Source organism: Cibotium barometz, chromosome 28 (assembly GCF_041138505.1).
Source record: "Cibotium barometz isolate CiBa-2024 chromosome 28, ASM4113850v1, whole genome shotgun sequence".
In the NCBI taxonomy this organism is placed as follows: domain Eukaryota; kingdom Viridiplantae; phylum Streptophyta; class Polypodiopsida; order Cyatheales; family Cibotiaceae; genus Cibotium; species Cibotium barometz.
Window position 1 is genome coordinate 35,150,903 of NC_141073.1, and position 26,251 is coordinate 35,177,153.

General features: G+C 44.5%; 1 protein-coding gene across 3 annotated transcripts; it reads right to left on the reverse strand.

Annotated features, from left to right (window-relative positions):
• Nucleotides 1–1,841: 1,841 nt before the first annotated feature.
• Nucleotides 1,842–17,712, reverse strand: LOC147622772 (uncharacterized). 3 transcript variants are annotated; one of them, XM_086822693.1, is made up of 6 exons: nt 17,567–17,712; nt 17,429–17,488; nt 17,227–17,324; nt 16,093–16,194; nt 15,787–15,866; nt 1,842–2,123 (listed from the first exon to the last, which is right to left on the reverse strand). In XM_086822693.1, the coding sequence occupies exons 1-6, from the start codon at nt 17,650–17,652 to the stop codon at nt 1,983–1,985; spliced, it is 567 nt and encodes a 188-aa protein (XP_086678819.1). In that variant the 5' UTR covers nt 17,653–17,712; the 3' UTR covers nt 1,842–1,982. The 3 variants fall into 3 exon arrangements, with proteins under 3 accessions (XP_086678819.1, XP_086678821.1, XP_086678820.1); XM_086822695.1 differs by having other exon boundaries at nt 1,842–2,154; XM_086822694.1 differs by having other exon boundaries at nt 17,227–17,304; nt 17,567–17,639.
• Between the last annotated feature and the right edge of the window lie 8,539 nt (nt 17,713–26,251).

Consider the following 26,251-nt stretch of genomic DNA (forward strand, 5'->3'; position numbering starts at 1 on the left):
GAGATAACATTATATCACTTTGGTCAAACCCATTGGTCTTTAGGAGACATTTACTATAACTTTCTTTCTTTTCTCTCTGTGTTTCTCGCTTGCACAACAGTCCTCCTGATCCTTAGCCTAGTCATTATGCAACTTCAATAGAACTCTAGTAACATTAGTAGTGTTGAAAAGATGGGTTGAAGTGGGATGTGGTGTTCTGTAGCAAGGCTAACCCTAGCATTAGGTTGACTAATCATAGGGTTAGAGTGGCTAATCTATGGGTTAAGATTAGTAAGTAGGTTGATTATAAGAGTAAAGGCTTATAAAATCTTCTAAGTTAATAATCCCATTAGTATAGCTTTTACTGGCATAGCTTTCAAGTGTGGGTTATGAGTGGATTATTGTTGTATTGTGTTATTGTGCACAACCTAAACCATGAGTGCTAACCCACTCTCGTTAGTCCATCGTGATGTAGATGGTTCACCAACCTGACCCATAGATTAGCCAACCTAACCCTTGGATTGGTCGACATAACCCTAGGGTTAGCCTCAGCAGGTACATAACACGTGGGTTATGTGGCTGTGATATGGACTGATTTGGCACAATGTCATCATAGAGATGCTGGGCAAAAGCTTACCACTTTAGTGGATTGGTGATGGGTGTGGGTGGATTCTCCTCTTCGAAGAGGTGCTATGCATCAGAGTTATATCCTTTAGTATAACTCTGCCTGAACTCTGCCTCACGTTTGGCTAGAAATGCACGTTTTTTTCGATGGGTAAAGCGGCGAAAAGATCTCTACATCTCACATATAGAGATCCGACCACAGGCATGTTCCTGTCAGGGGAGGAGAGAGAGAGAGAGAGAGAGAGAGCTCACCCACTTAAAACTTGGTTGCCTAGAAATGCTTGCCAAAAGAAAAGCACGCGTTGATTAATGCTATGCTTAATATAAATTTTACTAAACATAGCCTAAGCTATACCCCCCTCCCCCCCCCCCCCCCCCCACACACACACACACACAAGCAAACAATTAAGACAAGCCCTGTTCATGTTTAGCTGCAAGCATCAGGTCTTCAATCCACTCTGCTTGCACTCCTCACATTTTCCTGCAGGCATCCAGTTTTCAATCCTCTCTTTAAGAAAGCATAGCCCACACACATTTCTTCTACCCAATCCTCATACCTACATGCACTCCCTCGAGTTCAACCAAGGGCTGCAGATCCAAGATTTCCTTTGATGACATGGCGAGTTCCCATCACAGAGGAAAGATGCTATGGTTGCTTTGTGCTCTCTATTTTGGAGGAGGATGGTATCGCTGTATGGCCACATATTGTCCTCATGTAGCTTCATATGGATACTTCAGCTTATCTAGCTAGTTTCCTCCAGTTTTTCTTTTCCATGGTTCATCATGGATACATTGTACTACCTTTTTGGTCTCATAGATCCCCTGGGTCTTTTAAAGATGTTAATATATCTTTCTTTCTCACAAACTCACCGAATCTTCTAAGTCCCGAACCTTCGAAGTCTACAGGTTGATTTTGAGTATGAAGAAGCTTTTCATGACTCAGGTCATAAGTTTCTGATTGACATCTCATGGACATATTAAACATTAGGAATGATGGCAATGCAACCTGCAGTTTTTTGTAAAATATGCTCTCAGATTGCCCAGTTTTTTGCAAAATATGCAGCCATTTGAGGGCTGAAGATTTCCAAGGCAAGAGCCTGAGTTCGAACCCTCTCTAGTTTACCACCATGAGCACCCTATATCTAAGTATAATACCCAAAAAAAGCTGTTGGACTAATGTGAGCAAGCAAAAACTCAAAACAAGGGGGAAATATTCTCGTCAGGTACATACTCAATCATGACAAGAAACTTAATGGTCATTAGTCATTGATGCTTAATATATGTAGAATTGCAAGGATACAAATGATAGTGTTGAGGTTAAGCTACAATTCTCACAGCTCGCATGTAAGGCCTGGTAGTGTTGAGGTTAAGTATGATTCTCAAAGCTCGCATGTAAGGCCTGGTCCACTTCCATTGAAAAATTTGCCAATCCATTTGTGTCCGTCTTTGTCTACATACACGCCATTTCCATGCATTTTGTTATCCCTCCACTCCCCTGAGTAACTACGCCCATCTGGCCACTTCATAGAATAATCCAAATGAAAAAATTAACTGCATGTTTGAAAAGAAAAGAGATCATATTACAAGCAATTTATTGTTAGATTGAAATATATAACAGAATGCACTCTTAATTATTTTTTTTAATTAAAAAAAGCAAAACGAATCAATGACAAATCCAAGAGCTAACTTTCACTTATATGGTGAGATAGTGCATGATGAAAAGACTTACTGAAAATTTCAATTTGTTTTCTTTTTTGGGGGGGCTTTACATACATGCTGCCTGTCTAAGAAAAGATGTCTAGGTGAATCTCAGTGACAACTTTCATCCTAGCATATCACATGATGAGTATGACATCATTTGATCCGTCTCTAGCTCGATTTCCTTTATGTAGCTTTCAGCAGTTCACGACATCGTGAGATTGTCAGAATGCACAGCAGAAATGAAGACAACTGCTGTAGAGAGCAATACACAGATGAAAGAGAGAGAGAAGCTTGTGTAACTCTGCTATATACACCAATAAAATCTCGGAATACTACAAGATGGAGTGTGTGGGCAAGGGGCCATTTTATATGGCCCCTAGCTGCTGGTCGGCCAACCCAAAACCAAGTGCGGGGACATAAAGAACACGAGAGGAATGCTTCCCCCCTCTGCCATCGGGAATGATCTCCACTCGGCCCTCACTGTGAATCGGTATCATGGAATTGTCGCCAATGAAAATGTGACCTGACTGTCGTTTCAGATCCTGAAAGAAGTCACGGGAAGGAGTCATGTGCCTAGAAGCACCACTATCAAGAATCCATTCCCAAGTATCCTTGGCAGTGAAGCCAACTGCCTCCTCGTTCAAAGAAGATGAAGCATCGGTGTCCAACATCTCCAAGTGCACAAAGGCTAGAGTCTTTGCAGCTGAAGCTGAAGAATCAATACTCTTCCCAGTCCGCTTGGGACACTTCCTCCAATAGTGGCCTTTCTCGCCACAATCATTATAGGTCCTCTCAACCTTCAGTTTCTCTCGGTCTGGGCACACCCACAATAGAGGCCCTGACATAGTGTACAGACAGGAGATGACTACTACCAGAGATGACATGAGAACACATGGGGGACATATATGGCACGGTGCAAAAGGTCATGGACATTAACATTATAATGTTGGTTGATGTATATCTACATGCATGGTTATCACTTTAGGTCATCTGGTCAAATGCATTTGGTATGGCCAGTTTTGCATGCAGGCACAATGTCATGACTTGGAGGGTCAATTTACATGATTGAAGAAATTGGACGCATCGTCACATGTGATAGGGAGTTAGCAGTAGACATGGACAACACCTTTGGCATAGGAGGGGATGTCAGTTCACATGGTTGAGCATCCTGCAACTCACTAGAAGATGGTCGCTATATGACACCACTGCTTAGGTCATTACAGGTATAATATCTAGATATTTAGGTGCACCCCTCTTAAGAGTGGGTTCACACACACACATACATATGAAGCCTTTTTAGAGGCTGTTCACACACATTTATCATTTGTTACTTGGATAAGGCTTGTTCTCAAAAATCGGAAGCATTGCATCGGTGGCCTACATACCATATTGTTGAGGTTTCAATCTCATTGTTGTACCATCGCTTCAAACGAGGAATAGTCTATTGCTGGAGTCTATTTTGAATACTCCTATGGATCGTTGCTCGTATGGATCTTGTTGCTCGTAAGACTCATAGCTCTCCTGTCCCAGATTTACCCTACATCTGCAAGTAGTCATTGACTACTATTGTAGTGATGCAAGGTTCATGAAGGAACCGGCGGGGGTGGTAATATGGCAAGTGTGGCGGTCTGTAAATACTTCTTGGTAAGGGGTTATGTTAAGTAGCCGAGCTTCTGCTAGTTGAGTGGCAATTGGGGCTGGAAAGGCTAATGGTTCCCTTGGCACGCTGGGAGCATCTATCATAGGTGCCAGAGTCCACGCTACCGGGTTTCCTTTATATTAACAATGAGCTGAGTTGTGGTTCCCATGATGTTGGCAATGAACAAAAAATTGTTGTTGCCTCGTCCATAGCAAAACAGACACTCCATGCTTGCATGGTTTCGGCGGCAAATTACGCACCAAACCATATCTCTCTATGGGAATAGATGTGGGTGTCCGGCTTGCGAGACTGAAATTGAGATTGGCCTTGGGACTGGCCCAGTCAATGCTGGCCTAATTGGTTGAGTAGATCGTATACCAGCTTGTCAAATCCCCACGGATCCCCTCGTGATCGATCTTGGTTCAAACTTGAATCCTGCCAACAAACGAACAACAAACAAGCAAGGGGGTGCAGGCCTGACTCACCTCCCAACCATGGCAGCCGTGGGCAAGCCCACAGTCTTGGCTGTCCCCACCGAGCCACGAGCTGAGCTAACTAGGTTGACGTACCGACCAATCTCCTCCTCGCGACGTCCCATACCGCCACGAAGCTGCCCTCGCGGGCCTCGAGACTGCTGCCGGCCTCGGCTGCATAAAGCAGGTGCACATCTGCACTAGATCCAGGCTCCAAGACCATAGAGCTCTCACAAACTCGCGAGACACTCTATATACAATAACTAACCTTGGCCACCCTTTTATAGGCTCTTGGCCGGTCATCGGGTGTCCACACTTGGCCGCCCGCCCGTCCATACTTGGGTGCCCGCCCGTTAGTATTTCCCTAACTCAGCTCGTCAATCAGCCTGCCTCCCAAACTTGTCTGCCCGCAGGTAGACGTACCTCATAGGTATGGTCGCTGAGTGTCGTATCAAGACTCAATTTCTGCACAAGTTTGTAATTAACAAAGTTATGCGAACTGCCAGGGTCTAAAAGAATGTGAATTTTATGGCCATTCACTTCTCCATAAACTCGGAGAAGATCATGCATGCCAAATACCTTAGAATTGAACAGACAATCAGAACAAGTACTAAGGCGAGAAAGTACAGTAATTGACGTACCTGTCAAAGACAACTGGTTAGCTGCCTTTGGCCTGGGTCCTGCGTTTGTCGTGGTACCCTTTTTCTTTAGGCACTCGTTACGCATGTGTCCTTTTTCTTCGCAGATAAAACAACGTCCTTCCTTCTTGAGCTTTAAAGCCCTAAGGAGTCGTTTCTTCTTTGTTGGTGTCGAACTAGAACTTTTCGAAGGTTGGTCCGGAGACTTTCCTTCATTCGTGTTAGCCATAGGTGCGGAGAACTTTCTTTTATGCTTGTTCCCCTGCTCGGTAACGGGTTTCGACTTGGAAGAGACCATCGTATCATCATAGATACGGGCTGAATGAATGGCCTCGTCCAATGTTTTACATTTGTTATTTTTAACCTGTAATCGATACGAGTCGGGTAAACCAGCTACGAAAAACCCCAAAAGAGTAGTGGGATCCATCTTTGTAGCTTTCATCTGCAAGTCACGGAACTTCTTGAGGTAGACCTCATAAGTGAGGTGCTGCGAGGTCATGGTCAAAGCTGAAAACCGGGCAACAACATCATAATCATCCTCTTTCTTGAGGAATTCTTTCTTGAAAATGTCTTCAAATTGTGCCCAAGTTGTTGGCTTTGGGTTCAGTTCCTTCCACCAAAGCAAAGCTTTGCCGGACAGGAAACCTGCTGCTAACTGTATCTTCTTTCCATCATCATCTGGATGAAACTGAAAGTGAACTTGCCACTTATGTAGCCACGTGTCCACGATCTCCTTGGTTCGCTGCTTTTGCTCGCCCCCGAACGGTTCCGGAGTAATATTGGGGCCTAAAGCTGAAGCCAAGGTATCCATTCCCGCGAAAGTAGAGAGGATAGTGGTCAATAGAGCGATGGAGTTCTGCAAAGCCTGCATCTGGGCTGCGATTTGTGCCTGACGTTCCGTCGAAGAAGCTTCGAGAGCTACTTTGAACTCTTGGAAATCTGATTTTGACACAAACTCGTCAAAAAGATCGGCATCAGTGCCTTCCGTAGCCGGCAAGCCTTCGCATTCCACGAGGGGCTCCAACTCTGATTCTTGGGTCGACATCGTGAAGAGGTTACGTGGAGAGAAAATTCGATCTTTGCACAACAAAAGTGCGAGCAACTTGAGAGCTTGAGAGCTTGAAAACTTGAGAACTTGAGAACTCGAGAGATGTGTGGCAAGAAGCCCACTAGAGGGGTTTATAAAGGTTTCCCAAAAGCCAAAAATCTGCAAAAGCTAGGCTTAGCTTTTGCTTTAGCTTTTGTGTTTTTTTTTGTGAATATATATATATATATATATATATATATATATATATTTTAATATATATATATATATATGGATATATATATTCTAAAGTCTTGAAAAAAATTAAACACTTTAAACCTTGGAAACCTTAGGGACCCTCGACTTTTGTAAAAAAAATAAAAAAATAAGTAAAACAAAAAAGCAAAGCGCCGAATCGAGCTGGACGCACACGCTTGCTGTTTTGCTTTTTTTTTTTTTCAGGTCCCGTCGTAAATAACGCCGTTGCCACCCCGCCGGACGGTTGCCGTCGCCACCTGTGTGTCTGCCTGGTCCTTCGCGCCAGCCTGTGCCTGGGCCAGTCCGCGTAGGCGTGGCCACAAAGCGGCATAAGCCTAGGCGCCTGCCTCGCTGGGCCTGGGCGCCCGCTTGGCCTGGCTGGACGTTACCTATCTGGCTACGCAGCCTGGCTGGGCCGCCTAGTCATGCAGTGCTTAGGCCACATGGTTACGCAGCTACCTACACGACCTTGGGCGCCCGCCAACAGGGGCTCTTTCGACCAGCATGCACACCCGCCAGCAACACTCCAATCCAGCAGTTCTCTCGCTCTCTCTCTCTTGCGCCAAAAAGCAACGAAAATCAACATGCTTTTTTTTCTTTTTTCTGTTTCCTCTCATGCGACTGCACAAACACATGCCTCTTCTTTGCAAAAGCAATCAACCCTTATTATTCTACCATCTCCCATCAACATGGGGTTCTTTGATGAAGAAAAAACACATACAAAATCTGAAAACTGCAGTATGTACAGAAAAAACAGCAAGTTTTTTTAACACATACTGTTCTTCGACCTCTTCTTCTCTACCTACCGACTTGCTCGTTCACGAGGTATGCTCTGATACCACTGTCAAATCCCCACGGATCCCCTCGTGATCGATCTTGGTTCGAACTTGAATCCTGCAAACAAACGAACAACAAACAAGCAAGGGGGTGCAGGCCTGACTCACCTCCCAACCATGACAGCCGTGGGCAAGCCCACAGTCTTGGCTGTCCCCACCGAACCACGAGCTGAGCTAACTAGGTTGACGTACCGACCAATCTCCTCCTCGCAACGTCCCATACCGCCACGAAGCTGCCCTCGCGGGCCTCGAGACTGCTGCCGGCCTCGGTTGCATAAAGCAGGTGCACGTCTGCACTAGATCCAGGCTCCAAGACCATAGAGCTCTCACAAACTCGCGAGACACTCTATATACAATAACTAACCTTGGCCACCCTTTTATAGGCTCTTGGCCGGTCATCGGGCGTCCACACTTGGCCGCCCGCCCGTCCATACTTGGGTGCCCGCCCGTTAGTATTTCCCTAACTCAACTCGTCAATCAGCCTGCCTAGTTCCAAGCTTCCCCAAGCCTCGAAACTAGTCTTGCATGCGTATAGCACACGGTAGATACCCACTGTGCACATGACACAGCTCATCCATGCTCATGTCCTTAACTAGGACCATTTTTGGTGGTGGTTGGGCTTCCTTAGCTGTGTAGAAGCTTTGGATGATGCATCCCCTATCTCTTGGTTCGGGTGGATGACTTCTACATCCCTATCTTGCATATTGTCTACTAGGTCCAGTGCCTCAAGGCATTGATGGCACTTCCCAAGGGCAAATGCCCAGGGGCGGATGGGTGGATGACTTCTACATCCCTATCTTGCATATTGTCTACTGGGTCCAGTGCCTCAAGGCATTGATGGCGGATGTGTAGAAGCTTTGGATGATGCATCCCCTATCTCTTGGTTCGGGTGGATGACTTCTACATCCCTATCTTGCATATTGTCTACTAGGTCCAGTGCCTCAAGGCATTGATGGCACTTCCCAAGGGCAAATGCCCAGGGACGGATGGGCTCCCAGTCTCTGTCTTTCTTCGTCATTGGGACATCATGGAAGGCAGCCTTCGAGCTGCCTTCAATGAGATTATGATCACAAGTGCCATGCCAGAGAGGCTCTCAAAGGGCTTGATTCACTTGATTCCCAAGGAGGGTGGTGACAGATTGGAGATCCGGCAATGGAGACCCATCACTCTTCTAGGGACAGCCTATAAGATCTTGGCCAAGGCCATCAGCAGGAGACTTGAGCCTTTCCTCCTAGACTTGATCCACAACACTCAGACTAGCTTTAGTCAGGATCGGAGCATCCTGGACAACATCTTCACCTTCTAGGAGGCAACAGCTTAGGCCAAGATGCAACAGCAAGACCTCTTTGTGCTACTCCTTCACTTTGAGAAAGCTTATGATAGGGGGGATTGGAGCTTTCTAGAGGGCACAATGAGTCGCATGGGATTCCCCATGGAGTGGATTCGTGGAGTCTCAGAACTTTACTCAGCCTCACACAGCCAGGTTCTTATTCAGGGAGCCCGTGACGACACATTCCCCCTTTCCTGCTCGGTTTCGCAGGGCTATCCTTTGGCACCTTACCTCTTCTTATTCGTCCTCGAGGCCATGAGTAGTTTTCTTTAAGCCTAGGAGACCGGGCTTCAGGGATTGCGTCTCCCCCTCTACATGCAAGGGAAGCTGCTTGATTCAGAGTTTGCAGACGACACAACAGCTTTCCTTTCAGGAGATGTGGGGAATCTCCAGAGATTCGCGGAGGCGATAGTGATTTTCTGCCCCGCGCATCAGGAGGGCAGATCAACTAGCACAAGTCATGTGGTTTTTGGGTAGGCTCAACACCCGCCCCAATTTGGCGGCCAGTTGAGGCTTTCCACTGGATCCGGAGGGGCACTCCGGTTCGTTATCTTGGTTGCCAAGTGGGCATTGATATCTCTCCCGCGCAGCAGCTCGCCCCGCTTCTTATGAGTATTAGGAAGAAGCTTTTATACTGGAGCTCGGCGAGGCTCTCCCTAGCAGGCAAAGTGGTGGTGGCGAACCAGGTACTTCTAGCCACCATGTGGCACATCACTTCGTGCTGGGCCTTTTCTCGGGCATGTATTGGGGCCACGTACAACGATTGATTCAGAACTTCTTATGGGCCGGCAGTGACGGGAGGCCAGCCAGGGCAAAGGTGGCATGGAGAATGATCATTCAGCCACGTCATAGAGGGGGGCTAGGCGTAGGCCTCATTGACCCTACTATTCAGAGTCGTGCCCTGTTGGGCAAGATAGGCTCAACATCGACATCAATTCAGCTATCTCCCAGGAGTGGCTGACTCCCATCCTAGACCCGACCCCCCAATATGGCTAGGCGTGTTTACCATACACAATATTCTCGTGGCGGTCCACGGGCCAAATGAGGGCACTAGTTTGCTCACTTTTTCTATTGGATCCCATGGCAGACTAGAGAGATCTGAGCTCCCCTTAGAGGATTTCAGTGGTTGCACCTTGCAGAGGGTGAGGGTGATTGGTTTTCGGGCACAAGAGTGGCACATAGACCCAGCACCGGCCAAGGTGGCCAGGGAGAGATTCTAGCGGCTACGGATATGGGAGTGCCGACCTCTCACGCGCCTACAATGGGACCCGGGAGAGTGAACTTGGCATGACCCCACGGATCGGGAGGCCCAGCCTGGTTTCTTGGCTGCGTTTTCTTCTACAGAGGCAAGTGTTGGAGTTTTGGCTGCAAATTCTACTCCAGCATCAGTTATTGGTGAGTTCTCTTGCATGTGGAGTTGCCAGACAAGTGGCTATACATTTCCTTCTACCTCCACGAGTCCCTACCCTTCCGGTAGGAGGTTCCCGGTGGTTTCTTGGACTGTTTTGCTGTCACAAATCCCTATATTCTAGGGACATGCGGATGCGTGTCAGGCCTAGAAACATGCGGATGCATGTATGTATTATACCTGGGCATGTGTATGGATCATATGAGTGGATGCATATGAGTCCAAGGACATGGCAGGACATTTGTGAACCAAGAAGGACATGCCATTGCCTACGAGAGCAGACGCTTGCAACATGCAGAGCTTCACTTATAGGTTTATGAGAAGGAGTTGTTGGCTGTAATTCATGCCCTTACTATTTGGAAACACTATCTTTTAGGGGCTGATTTTATGGTCAAAACTGATCATCAAAATTTGAGATACTTTTTGACTCAAAGTAAGCTCTCAGAGAAGCATATGAGATGGGCAAATTTCCTCTCAATGTTTCATTTTCAGATTTTACACACTCCAGGGAAAAAGAATGTGGTGGCGGATGCCTTATCTAGACGACCACAGGTTCATGCTATTACAGTTGCATACCATGAGGACTTATCAGATATGCGTAATACTTATCATCTGGATGAGGATTTTGCACATGTATGGGCTGATTTGCAAGAGGGTATTGCTGTCCCATCTTATGTCATAAGAGATGGATATCTCATGATGCAAAATCGTATGTGTGTGGTAAAGAACCTTCGCCATAAGGTTATGGATGAGTGCCATGCTCCTCCATATGCAGGTCATAGAGGCATTTTGGCCACAGCACAAGCTTTGGAGAGGTATTTCTTTTGGCCACATATTCGCGAGGATATTGAAGCATATGTACGTGAATGTATGGTATGTCAAAAGGTCAAGTTTGACTGACATAAAGCACCTGGATTGCTTCAGCCTTTGCCTATACCAAATGAACCATGGGAAAGCATTGCTATGGATTTCATTATGGATTTGCCAAGGACGCCACAGGGAAATGATGCTATTTGGACCATTATTGACAGGTTTAGCAAGCAGGCACATTTCATTCCCGTGCGCAAGACAATAAAGCCAGATCATATGGCTAGGATGTTTTTGGCACAGATATTCAAACACCATGGCATGCCTAAATCTATTGTGGGGGATAGAGATCCTAGAACCACAAGCTTATTTTGGCGCACATTGTTTGACAATATGGGTACAAAGCTGAACTTCTCATCAGCTTACCATCCACAGACAAATGGGCAAAGTGAAATAGCAAATTCAGCCGTCCTCGACTTGCTGAAATCTTATGTATCCGACCGCCGCAAATCGGATTGGGAGAAGTATTTACCACTTGTGGAATTTGCCTACAACAATACGGTACATACTTCTACGGACAAGGCGCCCTTTGAGATTATCTATGGCAAGGTGGTACTACCACCCATCCTTCGTACAAAGGATGAGATTTTTGCAGCAGATGAGTATGTCAGAGACTTGGATACTGCATTTGCACAGGTACGGACAGCCATAGAGAGGTCTCAAACCAAGATTAAAAAGGCAGCTGATAAGCATAGAAGGGATGTACAATTCAAACAAGGTGATTGGGTCTTGCTGAAATTTGAAAAGGCACGCCTTCGAAAGAGGCCAGGAAAAGAGGGAAAGTATCCTAAACTTTCCAACAGGTACTATGGACCTTTTCAGATCTTGGAGAAGATCAATGATGTTGCATTTCGGCTTGTACTCCCAGATCATTGGAACATGCATAATGCTTTTCATGTGAGCCTATTGAGGCCTTATGTGGGACCGACACCGTTTGAGCCGGTTTTGGAAGACCCACCCGAGGTGGATGAGCTAGAAGAAATTCTTCAACCTAAACAAATTGTTTTTCACAAGGAACGAAAGCTTGCGGGAGGCAAACTTGTTCGTAGGTACCTTGTGAAGTTCAAGAATTATTCAGCTTTGGATGCGAAATGGATGGATGAGGCCTACTTCGAGGATTACCCAGATCTTTTGAAGGCCTATCTGGAGGCTTTTCAGTTGCGGTCAACTGATTAGAAGCCGGGGGGATGTCACAAATCCCTATATTCTAGGGACATGCGGATGCGTGTCAGGCCTAGAAACATGCGGATGCATGTATGTATTATACCTGGGCATGTGTATGGATCATATGAGTGGATGCATATGAGTCCAAGGACATGGCAGGACATTTGTGGACTTTCGGGCGGTGCCCGTGTGGATTCCGGCCATGCACACATAGTGTGTTATGATGGCAGGCGGAATATTTTCAAGTACAAGAATGATGATAGGTGGTTCTCCAAGTTTACATGTGCACAATGCATAAATGATGCATGCCATAACTTTATTTTACTTTGTGTGACATTGTCTTGCTGCCTGGACAATGCTTGTTATTTTGGCTTGTGAAGTCCGAGGGACCGGGGACGCCCGGGCACCTTGTGGACGCGTGTGTGCACTCCTGTTTGGGCCTAAAACTGTGGGCTTATGGGTTTTGCATGTGGTAAGTGCATCCACACTCAATTTACAGCTTATTTCATTTACTACTAAAGTTTATTGGTTTGCAGGTACACACTCATTAATAAGTGGCCGGACAACTTATAATGCGTTCGCATTTGGTTGGACCAAAATTAATGAAGCCCGGACAGCTTATGGCCATTTCCCATTTGGTTGGACCTAAACTTATACAAACAGGACAAATGGAGCACTATGGGCTGGACACCTACCTGGACACCTTATGGGGACACTTGTCAGCCTGTATGTGTACCCACCAAGCCCCTTAGGTGGCACTGGAGAAAGGCGCCTCCTTCAAGAGGCCTTTTGGCCTGTTTTATTCATTACTCAACACATTGGAGAGCTGGTTGGAGTTTTGGGAGTTGCTACAGGGCTGGTTGCTTGCTTCCCGGACTCACACAAGCTTGGATAATGATCCCCACACTCTTCTAAAGGGCTGGTTGGTAAATTTCAGACCTGCAATTTTTGGTTATTGCAAGTTTTGGGCTGGTTACAGGTGTCCAAAGTCAACTTGGACAGTACAGGACAGCTCTAGGGACCTCCACAGGGCTGTAGGACCCTTTACAAGTGGATTTCTCGCGATAGAAAGTTGCTGTTTTGGACTGGTTATTGCACAAAACAGGCCGGACAGCAATGGAATATGTGAGCATGGATGTGTCTCAAGGATTCCTGGTGTAACAGGTGCTTAGGGCAAGCATTGGGGACACTTGCTCGCGGAGAACACAGGTTTCTGGATCAGTTTCTCGCGTGGAAACAGGGCCTAAAGATCCATTTACATCCTGTGCAGGGCGGAGTACCTGTGAGGATTGTGGTACTCTTGTGCAGGGCGGATGTACCTGTGAAGAGGCTTGTGCAGGGCGGATGTACCTGTGTGTAGGGCGGATGTACCTACAGATTCTCTTGTTTGAAATGTATTCATTCATGATGTATTTGGAAGAATCAGGTGCAGGCTGGTGGTGAATCCCCAGGCACCCGTAATCTTGTACTTTGCAGACTCTTTTGGTAATATAACCTAAAGGGGGGGGGTCAGCCTATCATCGGCCCCTTTATGTGGTGTACTGTCATTTTCAGCTTTGTGGTTGTAATACTCAAGTGTTAAGTGCTCAGAATCTTGTTCACATTTATACGATTCCAATACACGCGTCCGCCTCCCGTTACATTTGCTGCTGTCCAGCCTCCTTCTCTCTCAGGTTTGAGAGGGGGCTAATTGGTTCTAGAGCCTCGCTTCGTTGGAAAACACTTGAGAGAAGTGCTTGAGAGCTGAGATTTGTTCTTTGTTGCTGTGGATATGGCTCCCCCTTGTACCAACAAGGATGACAAGTTGAAAGGACCCAACTATGCTCATTGGAAGCTTCAGATGCAGATCTGGTTCATCCACAAGGGTTTGTGGGATATTGTTCAAGAAGGCACTGAAAGGAAGCCCGAGCGTCCTCAAAACTCTAGGAGGTGGACACAGGATCAGGAGGATGAATTTGCTGCGGAGTTACAAGACTGGGAGAATCGGGACTCGAAGGCGCATTCTGTGCTTGTGGAGACCATCACAGAGGAGGTCTCACCGACAGTGCAAACTCTCACCAGTGCTCATCAAGTATAGTCTAAATTGAAGGATCTCTTTGCTCGAGATTCGTCGATGAGGGCAGTTACCTTGCAAGACCATCTGAAAGTTGATGAAGTTGATGAAGTAGATGAAGTTGTTTGCTGATTTGCACCTCCTCTTCATGCGTATCCCACTCTTGTATGCCTCTAGGCATCAGATCTCTTGTAGAAGACCCCTCTGAATGGACTGTTATGCTGCAGGTTCATGTCATCTTTGTGTAGCATGATAGTGGTCCCTCATGATGAAAAACGCTGACTGTATGCTGGTTACAGCATGAGACACTTCATGGAAGAAAAATGCTCATAAGAGATAACAGGGCTGGAACCACAGCACATGTGGGCAGCTGATATGAACTGGTCATAGCAGAGAGAAACATAGCTATAAGGTGGCTGCTAAGTGCTACATAGAGGCGGCTATGTGGGCCATAGTCACCAGAAACGAAAAAGGGAATGGAAACGTTCGAGGAGTGGAAACGGGGAAACGAGTTTTTAGGGGTGGAAACGGCCGTTTCCTGTGACACAATCACTTGGGAAACGAGAAACAGCCATGGAAACGGATGGGATCCTGAAACCGAGAAACGCGTTTCTAGGGACTGAAATGGCCGTTTCCTGTGACTATGATGTAGGCTGGTCTGCAGATCTGAAAACGCAGCCCATGATGGCAGCAACAAAACGCACAGCTACAAGGCGGAGAAGAGGCGGCTGATTCAGAGCTGAAACGCAGCATATATGGATGCTATATGGACTGCACAGGTGGGCTAAGAGAGGCGCATCATGATGGGAAAAACGCAGAAACCCTAAAAACGCAGAAGGGAGAAGGTGAAGCATGGCGATGGAATGGAGCCTAGTTCTAATACCATGTTGGGAACATGGCGAGGTCTAGGAGGGAGTGAGTGAGAGTGGAAGGAGAGGTGGAGAGATCAAGCCATGGTGTGTGGAAGCATAGACATGGATATGGAAGAGAGAGAGAGAGAGAGAGAGAGAGAGAGAGAGAAAGAGAGAGAGAGCCCTTATCTTTAATCTCTTAATAAGATATGGTTCAAACCTAATGTGTTCACACCAAGACTTAGTAACCTTAGCTTGAGATGGGAGATCATCAACACCATAGCTGCTGCATGGCATATTTGGTGGGCTCACTGCAGCAAGGCCATCGAGGGTCCTCCAGCTGAGTCCATCCACTGCATTTGGACTGACATCATGCATACCCGTGGCCAATGGGAGAAGTCGCAAGGCAGGTCCGATCGCATGAATAGACGGGAAGAGGCTTTCCTGCGCAAATGGCGCACGGGTTGCTTTCTCACTGATCAGGCCGGTGAGATTACTTGGCATTATAGACCGCCAGTTTGGTCCCCCAGTATGAGGTAGTTTCCCTCCGAGAACAGCCAGGCATGGAGGGAAACACCCCTCCCCCGTCTGTATTTTTCCCTTTCGAGGGTGCTGAGCATGTACATCTAGCCCTCGGGCGGCCAACTTTTCAAACATATAGAAGGATCATTTCCACCTCAACCTCATTTTCACATCTAAAGACCTGGCTGTCCTCTATGACTAACATATCTCCTTTTGAAGAACTCTATGTGATCTTTTGATAAGAGAACTTGACAAAATCTAGAGCAAAACTTAAAAAAAGACAGGTGACTGTCAGAAGGAGGAATGAAAACTGGAATACACACTGATGCACATAGAAATCATATTTTAAACACCACCTTGAAGACCATAGAGCAACTGCAAAATAACAATAATAGAAATGAGGAAATGTTTAAGCTTACTTTGTAAATTCCATTTCCACAATAACTACCCATCTTCCACTGCCCTTGATAGATGGCTCCACTTGCAAATTTGAAAATACCTGTACAAGACGAAAAATCATTCCAATGCTCAAGGTAAACCACATATATGCCCAGGAAATGATAGAAGTAAACTCATGGAAATGTCAATATATACAAGCATCACTCAGATAAGAAAAAGAGAACAAAAGTAGAATACAAGTGACCAAGCAGCACTCAGGTAAGCGACCAAGCAGAAAGAACAAAAATAGACTACAAGTGAGAAACTAGAGCAATAAGATTAAAAACCTTCTCCATTTGCTAAATCATTGGTCCAATCTCCATCATAGCTATATTCTCCATCTTTGAAAACTCCTTTGCCATCTTTGAATCGTACTCCTTTTGGCTTATCTGAATTGTTAATCAACAATTTTACCAATCTCTCTCTCTCTCTCTCTCTCTCTCTCTCTCTCTCTCTCTCATATTTGTTTTTCTTTGTTGGCATATCTACACCTACACGTAGTCGGCAGAAGAGATGACTCGCGTCACTAACGGTCTCCTTCACAGAGTCCCTCTCCACTAGATTCTCCAGACATTTGCCACTCGCCTTCACCGGCTCGACATCGGGGGACTATTGGTTTGCCGAGTTCTTCCTCCATGCCTCGTGAGGAACGAGCTCAATTAATGAACCTTCTGAAGCCTCCCAAGTTCAACAGGAAGATGGACGGAGAAGTTGTAACCAACTGGATCCACAAGATGGCTGCCACATTAGCAGCAAAGCAGGTAGTTCAGATATTTTTCAGCTCCATTTGAGGTGTAAAGCGTTGATGGGTGCCACTCTCTTGTGGTGGGAAGACCACCTTAGGCACCACTCCGTGACTTGCAAGGCGGTCTTGAAGCAGTTTATTCTGTAGATTACCAGCATGAATTGGAGAAACAGTGGGAGGTTTTTATGCAGAAACATGGCGAATCGATAACCGACTATCTCGCTCGGTTCTAGACCGTCCAGCAATCGGAGCACGTTAAGCGATTTGTGGATGATTTGAAACCACCTTTGCACGGAAACATTCATGCACATTCATTTGGGGCACATCTAAGGGTTGAATGGCTCCAGGTAACTTGACTCTCGCTGCTTTGACTTTTTGACAAACTGAACATTTCTTGACATAATTCAAGATATCCTTTTTCTTATCTGGCCAAAACAAGGTCATGTGTAGAGAGCCTGCAGCTCTTGAGAAGCTAGAGGCAAATACATAAATGCATTTGTTTGAATTTCTGCCAGCTTTATTTTTTTGAAGTCATGTACCAGGCATAAGCCATTCCAGCTACAAAACTACTGTGCTAAACGCATAACAGCATCATAGCTTAAACATTAATTTATTTATTTTTTAAAAGAACAGGCAAGGGCATAATTTACTTTTTAGAATTTTGAAAAAAAAAAACCTGTAGCAGAAGATGACTCTTGGGTCTGAGAGGAAAGTACCGGTGGCTCTGCATTAGCATCGAAAATCCACTCTCCATCTGCGGTTATTTTTTCCCTTCTTTTTATGCATTTTCAGAGCCATTAAATATTAAGAGGGTTCTGCGGTTTTTTTCCTTATTATTATTATGCATTTTCAGAGAGATTAAATATTAGGGGCAATACCGTACGTTGCTCCGTTCTTGTAGTAGAATTTGCCAACGCCACGTGTAGGCTCCGCAGTGGCTGTGAGAGATGTCAGTAAATCCACCAAAAAATAAGCAAGAGAATTTCGGGATTAAAAAACTAGTGCGCAACTCTTACCTGCCGTGGGAGCAGGAGCAACAGAAGCCTTGGGCCCACCCTTGGCCTTCTTGTTGGCAGCCATCCTCCACGTAGAAAGAAGCCATCGTTCGGTTACTAAGGCCTCAAAGCCACACATCTCCCATGAGAAGTTTATTTTTTTTTTACCAAAACACCAAACATTTTTAGGGTGGCTTTTAATTAATTTTGCTCTTTATAGCTCTTGATATTAAAGGCACTAGAAATCTTTTCTTTGGGTTTTGGGTGCATATTCATAACATTTTGTTTTGGGTGTATTAATTAAGTGGCCACTTAATTATTTTTTTTCTCTAAGGTTTCTCTCTCTTCACGCTCACCTGCCACACTGACCTCCCTTCACTAGCCTCCCTGACCACTCGTCGCGCCTGCACAACACCTCACATCCACTTGCCTATCCTCCTCTCGCCTCCGCTTGCCTATCCTCCCCTCTCTCGCTTGCCTCCCCTCGCCGGGTCGCCGCTACCTCCTCTCTTCCCGCTCCTCCAACAAACTGGCTACATAGGCTGTGGATGATCACCCCCAGCGAGAAGTGCCCTCAACGAAGGCGGCTCGGCTCTTCCCTCTTCTCTCCCTCGCCCACTACTTCCTCTCTTCCCCACGCCTCCGACAAACTGGCTGTGCAGAGGTTGTGGATGATCACCCCCGGCAAGAAGTGCTCTCAAAACAACACAGCCCAAGCTTCTGAAAATTTCCCTGCAAGAGCGAAGGCCTCTGGCAGTAGACTCAGTTTTGCTATGAGCAAAGATAGGGAATATTGGACTCAGACAGGAAATATCTAGGTTCTGTGCATAAGAGAGGGGGGGTTCTCTTTACGAGGATGCATGCGAGGTGACATGTGTTCCAGCAAATCTCGGCTTACCATTTACAGAAGATTTTGCAATATACCTTTGGGGAAAAAAAAGAAAACGGCTAAAACCTTACAAATGAGCTAAGATTGAAAATAATTTTCATCAAAGTAATTAATTATTTACAACACCAAAACGTTGTGGGGGCATATTAAAGCTCTTCACATTAAAGGCACCGAAAATCTTTTCCTTCAATTTTCTAAAGTTGAATAATACTATTTTTTTCTCTTTTTTTTGGTAAAAATCTCGCATGATTGTGACATATGGCGTTTTGGCATGCTTCCAGAAAATGCCTTCTTCTAAACTGCGTAATGTACGCGATGGTGCAAGAGGCGTCATGCACGCTAGGAGGGATGGAGGCGACCAGGCTGCTGGAGTCGAGCAAGCAAGTAAGGCGAGGGTGGCCACCTTCAAGTATGCCGTGGGGGTGTTGACAGCGCGAGGGATGGGGGTGCAGCTGCTCAGAGGGGTTGAGAACGAAAGATCCAAGTGTGCGAGTCAAGGTGAGGGAGTGGCAATCAGCTGCTACTACTGCTGCAGAGGGAGAGGGAATGCCAAGAGTGTGAAAAGGAGAGGGAGAGGGGGGGTGGCGTGGGGTCCCCATGAAGAGGGGAATCGGCTCGGGCAAGGTCACCTTCTGTTGCTGCTCTACTGGTGGGGGGGGGTGGGAGGGAGGCAGGGGGAAGCAAAAAATGGGTTAGAAGAGGACAGTGAGAGAGGGAGGAGATGTAGGAGGTAGGGAGGTCAGAGCGAGGTGAGGATGGGGGGGGTGCAGGCAGAGAGAAGGGGTGGGGCCACAGCTGGCCTGAGGGGGTTTGAAACCTTAGTAAAGCTAAGGTTTTCTTCAAAAAATCAAAGAGAAGCACCAACGATAAAATAAATTAATTCATTAGAGTGAATAAGCACCAACGATAAAGTAATTCATTAGAGTGACCAATGTGTTTGTGTGTGTGTGTGTGTGTGTGTGTGTGTGTGTGTGTGTGTTGTGTGTGTGTGTGTGTGTGTGTGTGTGTGTGTGTGTGTATTAATCAAAAAGCAATACATTTTATCAACATTACAATAGCTACTTTATCATTCAAGCTCTATTAAGCAAGTTGCAGATCAGATCCCATCTATCAAGAAAGTTTACAATTAAGCACCCCCTCGAGTCTGCCTCTATTGTGTAAAGAACTTCACATACTTCCTTTGTCTTTTTCCCCCTTTTTGGGTCAAAGTATGGGATAGGATTTCTCGAGGGCAGGGTTCGAATGCAGGCTCTTCAACAAGCTGCACCAACTCTCCCTAGCTCACGTCACGTACTTACAAAGATGATTTTACTTGCGTCACAACATTCTTATAAACCCAAGCATAGTGCCCAATGCAAGTCTCTAAGACACACACTCCTATTGGCCTTCTCCTACAGAAAAGGGGGTTGGGAATAACACTCTCATTTTACATCATGATACTTGAGCTTTTCCCACATCACAATTAACCTAGAATACCATCAAATCAAAAGCTTTTCTTATACACCCTTAGTGATTGGCCATAGGCATGAAAGATCAAATCAAAAGCTTTTATAATCCAACCTTAGTGATTGGCCATAAGCATAAGACATCAGTGGTGGACATGCTCTCTCACACAATGTATATATCTTAGGCCCTTTACACACCACGGACATAAATTTAGCACGGGCAAAGGAAATACATCATGTACAACCTACAAAGCCCTACTATGGAAAATGGAGCAATCATGGACGATGTTTAATGGCCGTTAGAAGAGGCTAGCAATAAGCATAAGTCTGTTCGAATTGGCAAAGGGTGGGAAATCTAAGAGTCATTCTAAATAGGTATCATCAATATCAACCCAACTGTAAATGGCCTAAGGGAGGTTTCAGAAGTCGACAAAACCAACTGTAAATGGCCTAAGGGAGGTTTCAAAAGTCGACAAAACTAGCATTAAAAAGAGGACATTGGTTGAAAGCAATACCTACTTGGCAAGGTATCATTTTTACAACACCAGTTATTAAACATGCAAGTCATCAAAATGAGAAGAATTGTATAGCCTCTCTCGAGTGCACACTTTCATGTTTCTTTTTTTTCAATTGGTGAAACAAAGAATGTGCAGATGGGAAACATTCATATGAGAAACCTATGTATGTTTTTTCACAAATTTGCAAAGCCCAAAGTTCCTTTCTTTCTCTTGGAAAGGATCCTCATATGAATGGTTATTTGTATCAACCTCCAAATTAAGTGCACTCATGGGCAAACACAACTAGAATGATTGTGATCTCCAAAATGAGAGCAAGACTTCCAGCATGAGGTGGCTAAGCAAAGAGTGTTGCTGATGTGACCTAGTGGTAGGTGGAACACCATGGTCCCCCTTGTTTCTCTAAGTCCCAAGAACGATCAACCAAGCAAAGGTATGTTGAGTTCAAAAACCTAGAGTAGTAAGTACTTTGTGTTCTTGTTGTTGCAAGAGGTTTTAAAAGCAATGTCATGAGATGATGCAAGACTAAGGGTTGATTCAAAGGACACCCACAACCTTAAGGTTATGGCACAACAAGAAACGAGGGCCCCAAATGTCAAATAGCACATCAGTTCAAAGTTTTAAAGAGCAGGATGCCAAGAGATGCTAGAAGTGACGTGCAAGATATGTCATTAATGTCACACACACAACACCAAAGCTTTAGTAAGTGTGCACTATCCTAAGTGGCATTTTAACGTCACATTTTTTGGTGTTTAGTGTCATAGTTTTTGATGTTTAATGTCACACTTATAGCCCAGCTAGACTGATGTCTACTTCGGGGGTACACCATTTGTAGTAACACATCACACGGTCGATTTCCCCAACCTCTTCAATCATTAAAAAAAAAAAGAACCAAGGAGAGATGGTAATGGCAACCCAAGGCTACCACCAACATGGAAACCCTAGGCATAACTCTAGCAAAGGGGAAGGCAAAAAGTGACCAATTCATGGCCCCATGACCATCTCCAAACATACCTCTGATAGGATATTCCTTCCACCTTAGAAGCCTATGATGTAGTTAAAGGCCTTGCACCACCCGTTTCCCTACCGCAATCAACCTCCCACTCAAGCCTCACTGAGTGGGCCAAAAATAGGTACCTCACCCTTGATGAGGAATAACAATAAAAAAAAACTCATTAAAAATTTCGAAGAAAGAAAGAAAGAAAAAAGAGTCAAGGAAAGCAGTTTGAGAAGAAGCCAAGAACAAAGCTAAGGGAAGTAGACTTGTGAAGGAGAGTCCGCAAAGGAAGCCAACACTATTTATGTAAATGGTTCTATAATCATTGGCCTTCTCTTGGTACATCTCATAATAAATGTCGAAGAAAGCAAAATCATAAGAGAAGGAGACTCCACAAGAAAGCCAACACTATTTATGTAAAATGGTTCTCTAATCACTAGCCTTCTTGGTATATCTCATAATAAATGTCTAAGAAAGAAAATCAAAAGAAAGCTGAGGGAAGGAGACTTGTGAAGGAGAGTCTACAAGGAAGCCAACACTATTCATGTAAAATGATTCTCTAATCATCACTGGCCTACTTGGTACATCTCATAATAAATGTCTAAGAAAGAAAAATCAAAAGAAAGCTGAGGAAATGAGACTTGTGAAGGAGAGTGTGCAAGGAAGCTAACACTATTTATGTAAAATGCTTCTCTAATCACTACCCTTCTTGGTACATCTCAATATTTGGGGGGGGGGGGGGCATGGTGGGTGAAAACCTAGTCCATGGGATACCCCATCACCCTAATTGCTAGTGGTTAGCACACCACTAAGTAAGGCACTCCATCATTCCCAAAAAAAAACATGTACAAAATGCACACGCACATTCACATCTACGCATGTACATTCTCATCCGCGTATGTTCATGCACACTCTCATTTGCGCACACATGTTTCCACATTTTACGCATGTATGTCTAGAGTTGAGAATGCACGTATGGTGTTCTATGTATCACATTCCCAAGAATGGTCTACGAATGTACATACCCACTGTATACATACACTCCTTTGCCTAGCAGAATATGTGCAGGTTCTCATCATGTATCTCATGTTAACGTAGGTCATGCTCTTATTGCTAGTTTATGTAATGAAGAGGAACCTATCTCCTTTGATGAAGCAAAGGAATCAGAACAATGGATGAGTGCTATGCAATCTAAATACGGTGCTTTACTAAAAAAATGATAGTTAGGAGTTTTTTTTATTTACCTCATGGCAAGAAGGCCACCATTAGCACAAAATGGGTTTACAAGCTTAAATGTAAAGCTAATGATAGTGTCGAGCGATACAAAGTAAACCTTGTTGCAAAGGGTTATGCACAAGAAAAAGGCATTGACTACTATGGTGAGACCTTTGCATCCATATGTCGTATGACTACCATGCAGAGTATCAATGCATTAGTAGCACATAAATGTTGGAATGTACGTCAATTAGACATCAAAATTGCTTTTTTGAATGGAGATTTGCATGAGGAGGTGTATGTATCTTAGCCTTATGGTTTTGTATATATCTTAGCCTCATGGTTTTGTTCAGAAAGGTCAAGAATTAAAAGTATGCAGATTGAAAAAAGTAGGTTCTCCCAGAGCATGGTATTAGAAGATACATCTATACTTAGTTGCATAAGGTTTTTACAATAGTTCTACTGATAGTACCCTCTACATTAAGAGAACTAAAGATATGCATTGATAACATGCTACTTATAGGCCTTGATGATAATCATATTTTAGCTTTTGTAGATGGCTGATATAGAGAGGTCTTTTGAAATGTCAGATCTTGTCCTATTGCGCTATTATTTAGGCATTGAGTTTTAATAGCGTAATGATGATATTGTTATGCTGCAGACACAATACATAGAGGCATTGTTGAAGAGGTTCAATTTTGGAGACTGCAAACCTATTGTTGCTACACCTATGGAGCCTAGTTTGCAACTAATTCTTGAAGATGCAGATGACCCTTTTGATGCTTGCCTATATCAAGAAGCTATTGGATGCCCTATCTTCTTATGTAACACCAAGCTTGATAGCCAATATGGGGTCTTAGTATTGAGCAGATTTATACATAGCCCAGGCACAAAGCATTGGCAGTATGTCAAACAGGTGTTCCATTACCTAAAGGGCACCAAGCACTTTCGGTTGTTTTATCCCAAGGGGGTAAATCACAACTTATTTGCCTTGGTGATTCATGTATATCATGGCTCAATAAGAAGCAATCCACTATGGCCACTTCTAGCTATGAAAATGAGTACATGGTAGTGTTTACAGCTATACTTGAGTGTGTTTAGCTCAGATGCCTTTTTTGCAGATTTGGGTGGTGGCGAGTCCTTAGCCTTAACCATATTTACTGACACTCAGAGTGATATAACAATTGTGAGGAATCCATCTTTTTATGCCCGTGAGCTCGCACAAAGCACATTAAGATGCATTATCATTATGTCAAGGAGAGATGCTATGCAGTGGAAATCAACTAGGCTTATCTGCCAACACATGACACCATGGCAAATTTATTCATTCACGAAGTCTCTCACGAGAGACGTTTGAAGCTTTTTGTACTTCCCTGTGGGGATTAGTCTAGGCTCCCTCTCATAGTCCAAAGAGCTTAGCACATCTCTCTACTTTTAGTGCAGCTCACCTCTTATTCACATCATCACTCTTAGGGGGATTTGTAGCCATATTTGGTAGTAATGTACTAGGACCAACTGGGGAACTTTTTCCATCATGCTTTATACACCCATCTTTGGGGTATACTTATCATCGTTGTACATTATACATTTATTATTTATCTATTATCTCACTGTGTGCTCCCTTGAGCTTCTCCACTGTGTGTGTGTGTGTGCGCGTGCGCGCGCGCGCATTCCTACAACCCTGATTCCAACATATCCATGGTTGTAGATTTGAATAGCATAGACTTGAGTCCACCTACTAAGAGAGGTGTATTTACAAAATGGGTCTTTTAAAAATAATTACATTGTTATATTATATTTTAAAAATAATTATATGCTTAAGAAAATCTTTGTTATTAATACTATTAAATATGTGATACTAATCATTATCATTGTAAGAGATCATTACAGGGAGATCGGTGTGAAATCTACACAATCCTTAGATGAGGGGATGAGACGATGAGAACACACATAAGACGAGAGAGATTGGACTCATCACACCTCACCTGAACGGTCATACTCATACATAGGTTAGAAATGTTAGTAGTGTTGGTGTTAGTTGGGTTACTTTTTGGACAAGCCAGGTGTTAGGGGGATATTAAACGACAAAAGGTTGATATTGATTAGGTGAGGCTTTTAATGGAGCTTGGTCATTTACCCATGTGGTCAAGTATAGAATAGGCCTCTTTTTAAGAAAAGCATGACTAGAGTGTGGGAACCTTTCAATGTTTGATGGGTTGGAGCACTTCTTTGATGGATTGGAGCACTTCTTTGATGGGAGAATGGTTTTCTCTTATTGAAGTTTGACTAGAAATGGGCTCCTCATCTATCATTAGGATAGTTACTTGGCCAGCACTTAGTTGTAAGGTAACAGAGTTAGTTGTAAGGTAGCATGACTAGAGTGTGGGAAATCTTTGGATGTTTGATGGGTTGGAGCACTTCTTTGATGGGAGAATGGTTTTCTCTTATTGAAGTTTGACCAAAAATGGGCTCCTCATCTATTATTAGAATGGTTACTTGGCCAACAGCTAGTTGTTGTAAGGTAGCAGTTTGAAAGTCCTAGCCTATTTGGCATCAATTATGCCCATCCATCCTTGTCCAAGGAGCTCTTCTTCATGCATGGGACCTGTAGGCATAACATAGAACGTCCCTTCCAAGGGGTTATTCCAAAGGTAAAACATAGCAATCCTATGCATGAGGTTTTGAATATGTCTACTCCTTCAATTCTTGCTTTTGTGGGTGTTAACCACAATTGTTTGTAGCACACACCAAGTTGCATGGGACATTATGTTATGGATAGCACCCGTGTCAATGAGTGCAAGCTTGTGTTCTAGGCCAGTCTTTGTGGTCATGCCCAGCCAAAGTCTAGTAGGCTTCACCTCCCATTCCTCCTCTTCTTAAGTCAAGGACTTAGGCCATGCTAATAGAAATGTGGTTGTTATGCAACTTTCCTTGTCTAGCCTTAGCTTCTCACCACACTGGGCCTCACATCTTAGTGTAGCTTTCTTTATTTTCTCTTATTTCTTCTGATGAATGACCTTCAAGGAATTTGTAGTAGTTAAAGGGCCATAGTAGCATCTAAGTTTGCTACCATTGAATAATCCTTGCATTTTCACACTGCCAAGTGTTTCAATGCATGCTAATCCTTTGCGGGGTGAGTAGCCACACAAGGAACGATCCCATCCCTTTATACGTTAGCTTACACTTATGGTTCTTTAAGCTGTACATGAGAACCATGTCCCTTACTTCGATATCTTTGTCTTTGAGCTAACTTTTTGACCATTATTTTGTTACCTTGCTTAATCTTCTTTTCTTCCTTAACCCTCCCTGTATAACCTTCTCCCTATTTTCTTGATCTCATCATTGTCTAACCTTCTCTCCTTTCCCCTCTACAGAGTGTGTTTCCCCACCCTATATTATCGACCAACTTACAAAGCTAGGAGTCTAAAGCTTAACGTGTGGTGTAGTGTAAAAGGAGTGCAAACTCCAACAAGCATGAAGAACTGACATTATAGTCAATGTTCTTCAACCCCCCCCCAATAGTGTGATCCTCATTCTCACCATGATCATCACTCTTGTGTCCCATTATATGGCATTGCACAACTATGACAACACCTTTGCTCAACTTGTAGAGTTGATGACATTTGTGGATGTAGGAAATTTTCA